The sequence below is a fragment of the Arachis ipaensis genome, chromosome B10, assembly GCF_000816755.2.
Source record: "Arachis ipaensis cultivar K30076 chromosome B10, Araip1.1, whole genome shotgun sequence".
Taxonomy (NCBI): Eukaryota; Viridiplantae; Streptophyta; class Magnoliopsida; order Fabales; family Fabaceae; genus Arachis; species Arachis ipaensis.
The window spans coordinates 135,577,584-135,582,979 of record NC_029794.2 but is presented as its reverse complement, the minus strand read 5'-3'; the positions used below and the strand labels follow the sequence as shown (position 1 = coordinate 135,582,979).

General features: G+C 32.0%; 1 protein-coding gene across 1 annotated transcript; it reads right to left on the bottom strand.

Annotated features, from left to right (window-relative positions):
• On the bottom strand, nt 1,962-5,257 carry LOC107624245 (uncharacterized protein At4g15970). The gene is made up of 4 exons (XM_016326728.2): nt 4,870-5,257; nt 3,430-3,795; nt 2,610-3,091; nt 1,962-2,507 (listed from the first exon to the last, which is right to left on the bottom strand). Exons 1-4 carry the CDS (start codon nt 5,125-5,127, stop codon nt 2,453-2,455), a joined length of 1,161 nt encoding a protein of 386 aa, XP_016182214.1. The 5' UTR covers nt 5,128-5,257; the 3' UTR covers nt 1,962-2,452.

The window sequence follows — 5,396 nt, the reverse complement described above, 5'->3', positions numbered from 1 at the left end:
AAAAATATTAGAGTTATCAAAATTTATTATTTTTAATTTTTTTTAATTTAACAATTTAATAATATATTTTAATTTATATTTTTAAATATTAATTATTAATTGATAACTAAAAATAATAAATTTTAATGACTCTATAGTATTTTTCGTTAGTTTGTGTCTAGTAGCAAGTGATTCCCATGCATTATTATTATTCCTATTTTATATATTTGCTTTATCCTATTTAATTTTTTTAGCTTCAAAAAATCCACAAAAAAGGGAAAGAAAAAAAAAAGAAAAGAAGAAAGAGCATATTCCAATCTTTAATCTTTACGACTTTCAAGCAGCTCTCTTGAAAGTTTTCCACCATATATATTCCTTTTCGGCTAAATTTCCACCATATATTTATCATTTTTTTTTTATGTATTGCCATTTTAATTTTTGGAATATATATAGTTAAAGACTTACCCCACAAATAATTAAGCAAGCTGAGAAAAAGAAAATGATGACTAGGCACATGCATGCAGCTCGTGTTTCTCACAAGAAAAATAATAAACACAATTCGTTCTGCTGTTACTAATTAATTATTCTTTAATCAAGATTAGAAGATGCATTGTAACCTAACAAAGTTATAGTAATATTAATATATATAAATGAAAAAAAAAAAAAGAGTTAACGAAGATACAGTTTGAAAAAGCTAAGAGATACCTCCTTTGGTTCTTGCCGAACCTAGATTCGTCTATCTTATCTTACCAATTCATCATCAATAATTTTCTTTTACTGTATAACTATGAAGCAAATTTTATTGCAAAAATTGGTTTTTGAAGTTGAATTAGATATATTTAATTTCTAATATAGTATTAGAGTAAAGTTAAGAAATTATTTTTGAGCCATCTTCACACTAATTCAGTTCTTATCCATTCACACTAATTCAATTTTTCAATCGGTTGTTGTAAAATTCGGTTTGGTTCTGTGATAATTTTCGGTCCAATTCGGTAATTTACACCCAGCATTGCTAATCGTTAAATGTCATATATAATGGATAAAAAGAGTGAGAAAAGAAAAACATTTGCTTGACAAAATAACAATTTCTCTTATTGTAATAATAAATAAATAAACATTCTAAAAAGGAAAAAAGGATGAAAAAGCTTGCAACTATTTTGCTGGGAGAATGAGCCTCGTGATATAGCAAAATTTAATAACGGGTAAAGTGTTATTTTATTTTTTAATATTTGGGTCAAATTCTTTTTTTATAGTTAACGGTTTAAACGTTTTATTTTTATTTAGAATTTTTTAAATAAATTTAATGTTATTTTATCATTAAATTTAATATAAATAGTTAATAGAATAAGTAATATAAGCATTAACAATATTATTGTTAATTTATATCTTTTTCAATATATTAGAAAAATAAAAAACATAATCAAATTTTTTTTGTAATATTTCATCTTTTCGATTTCTTTCTTATAAATAAATTCCTAATCCTATCAATCAATCATCAATGCTTCTCAATTAAAGAAAAAACTTACGTTGTTTATCATTAACGAGTCAATTTTACTTATGTATTAAAATTAATTATTATTGACTCTTGAATATACTAATTGTTCTTATCAAATTTAACGATCAGACAATATTTAACCCATTTAAAATTTTATAAGATTAAAATAAGATGTTTAATTTTTTTTTAAATTAAAAGAACTGGCTACTTCACCCTTTTAGTAACCATATTTGGTTAAGGCGTTAAGCTCTCAAGTCTCATTCTGTCACTTACATTATAGAATGTAAAATAGAAGAAGAATGAACAGATTAATGTCACTTACATAATTTGCTATATCCACTTGTCAATGTTTCCATACTTTAACCAGAAAAATTCTTATATAGATTAGAGAAATCATCCTCGTATATTTCAAGCACAAAACAACCAGAGATTAGAGAGAACAGAAAAAGTAAAATATCTTATATGGGTTGAAATAACAAGTGATTAACAGAAACAACGAACTTATTTAAGGAAGACAAGCAAAATGTTTAATATTTTGAGACAAAATTTGCTTATAATTTTCTATCAACCCAAAATCCATAAAAGGTGGAGACAAGAAGAAGACACAAGTTTTCTATTTTGTCTTCTATTTCCTGTGTCTATTTTTTTTTGTCCTATGACACTTACTAATCACACCTTACAAATACAATGACAACCTGCTTGTATTTTTTTTTCTTCTGGGGACTTGAGCACAGTATAACACACAAACAAAGAAAATAGTACAAGATATACACATATGATATCAGTATCTTAAATGTTACAACTTCCAAAATTTGGAGTGAGTATCCTAGATATTCATGTTATATTGTGTCCCATGTCCTGTCTCCATGTTAGTATCAGTGCTATATAGTCTGTTTTTGCAGCATCCTAGTAGAACTTTCACTTTGATGCATCATGTAATTAATCAATAATCATGTATGAGAAATGTGCAATGAAACTCTAATCCTCTTCAACACTCATCTCCGGTGAACCTTGGTGCTGGAGAGAATCAATGCTGAGAAAACGTTTCAACCCAATCAGAATCCATTAATTAAAACAAAAAAGAGCAAAAGGTAAATCAAAATGGTAAGCAAGAACCAAATTAAATATAGCCAACCTGCATTCCTGAGGAACCCTCCAGGAGATAACTGACAATCTCTTCAACTTAGGAGGCAAGGTCAAATAGTATTTCCAATCCTGAAGCATAATTCTAAGATCGTGAAGCTTACTATCCATGCCATAGCAACAATTTGCATGCATTGTACAAACTTGATTTAAATCTTTGCTTGGTTCACAAAGGCCACCAAAATTTGCTGTATCCAAGAACCTCATTTTCAGTCCTATATCGGTGATGAAAGGGTCTGCCTTGATGAAATTGAGCACATCCTGATCATGGTATCCCGGATAGACTTCTTGCGAAGAATACCAGAATTTGTAAAACTCTATTGATCTATTATTGGACTTTACAAAGTTGAACCCTCCATTGGGTCTATTCTCTAAATCATACGAGCTACCCGTGAAATGATCGCATGCTATCTGGAAATCTGCATCATGGTGAAACTGAGGAAATGGGTCCCTGAACCACATGATATCGGCATCCTGGAAGAGGAATACAATCACATCAATCTAATTTAGACATCTTAGAAATGTATCTTGCTTCCTATATAGAATATTTTAATTCTTCTTTTCCTTTTAAAATTTTTCTCCATCATGTAAAAGAAACTTAGTGTGTGTATAATGGAAGAATCAACAATCAAATGCAGGGCTAAAAATTTGGCTGCGGTTGATCAGGTTATGAATAAGCTGCTATTACAATTTGGTGGATTAAAAGGAAAATTTCATACTCTGAAAAGCTTTTCCAGGTTAATAACAGTAAGAGACAATTCCAAAGATTACATCATGTGAAATAGAAAGGGATTAGCCATTGAAATACTTACTGTGAATACAAAATTGTACCCCATCTCAAGAACAGAACGTAGAAAATCTATCCTTCTCCACATCATTTTCAGGTAGCGAGAAGTCATAAAATATGCCTCTTCATGAAAGTCACTGTCTTCACTAACAAGCAAAAAGCAATAGGTGTGTATAACTTTACAGCGTGCAAACGCCCTTTGGTCCAATGCAATAATTACTAAATGATTCAAAAGCCTACGTGTACGATATCCAATTCTAAAGCTCTCAAGGAAAAGATCAATGACTGAATTTGGTGATGCCCATGCTTCATTTAATGTGGTTAAGATAACAGTTTTGTCTTCCATGGCAGCTTCTTTCAGAATTTCTTCGAGTGGATATTCATTGCTAGCCTGAAGAGCCAAACAGAATAAAAACTGTGACCACTTCTTCCACCAACAAATTGAACAAATAAAACACAAGAAGAATTCAAGAAAGCCTTGATTTTGATTCCAGACTTTGCCTCAACAACTGCAGTGTTTTGTCAAGCAAACAAAAAACCATAGTAAACAAGCCGGCATGTTCAACACCTCTCGTGGAGTGGCAGCGAGGCTTAGAAAGTACAGGCATTAAGGATATAACTAGATTTTTCTTCAACTATTACACAAGCCAACTACTTTTTTTTTTTGTAAAAAACAGGGCTAGAGCATGGACATGGAAGAAAACTAAGCTATGAGATGTGGAAAAGAAACTTTGCCCAAATCACATGACCATCTGCCACCATGATAGCTTCTCCATAAATTTGCCTGACATCCAAACTTTCCAATCACAAGTTTTTTTTTTTTTTTTGTTTCCTACGGAATTTAGCTAATTAGTTGATTTAGGCATTTTTCTAAACTAGTATAACGAACTTGAAGTGGAAGGCTAGGATTAGATGAGTTGAATGGGGAAGGAGCGGAGAAGAATTGTGTGTAACAGAGTGACTAATCAGTTGCAAATCGGAGCTCCATTTAAGAGTTTTCCACTGGTCAATGGGTTGCTGCATGCATATGGTGGGATTCAAACCATCGACACTTTCTTAAACGGACTAGTGAGCTAACTACTAAATTTGGAGAACAAGCCAACTACTAAATTTGCATAATATCCAAAGAAACAATTTTCTCAAAAAAAAAAAAAAGGAAATGGGGGCATGATTTCATGATTTTCATCCTCCTCTGTTTCATCATTGCATCGGGATTAATAATTAGTCACTGGATCATTAAAAAAAAGAAAACAAAACTATCCAAAAAAAAGTAACTCCCAAGTCCTAACCAACAACACCATTGAAAGACATTTCAATCTAAAATATACATCATAAGCTAACTAAACAACACAGATTTCAGCTCAAAATCTCAAATTAGTACAAAAAAATAAAACCTTATTCGAGAAAACACAAAATCAAACTTTTCTTTTCTACATAAAGAGGGGAGCTAAGAACCTTAACTCACCGCGTCGGCATCGTTGAGCTGCGAAGGGAAAACGGTGGGGAGATTGGGGAATCGATGAGAGGAAGGGAAGAACCGAAAGTGCTCGAAGTTTCCGAAGAGAATCAAGCAAGAGAGAGAAACGGCGAAGAAGAGGAGGGCGGCGGCGAGGGTACGCCGGAGATGGATGACAACGGGTTCCGGTGACATGGTAAGGAAGGAGTCACCGGCAGTGTGGCGGTGCGCCGTCGGCTGGAATCTTCGGGTGCGTGAGAGGTGCATTGAGTGTCGTTGGTGCGTTCATGTTGGGCGGTGTTGTGTCGTTTTGAGATAAAACGACAGAGAAGACAACAATTTTAAAAACCCACACAAGCAGGTAACACAAGTCAAAGTAGGGGGGAGTGGTGACCATTGACTAATAATGACTATGGAAATCATGGAATTATTAGACGAGAAATTTTCAGGCGCATTATATTAAGTTACTATTATTTTTAATTGAATTATATTATTAAAATGAAACTAAATAAATAATACATAATAAAAATATTATT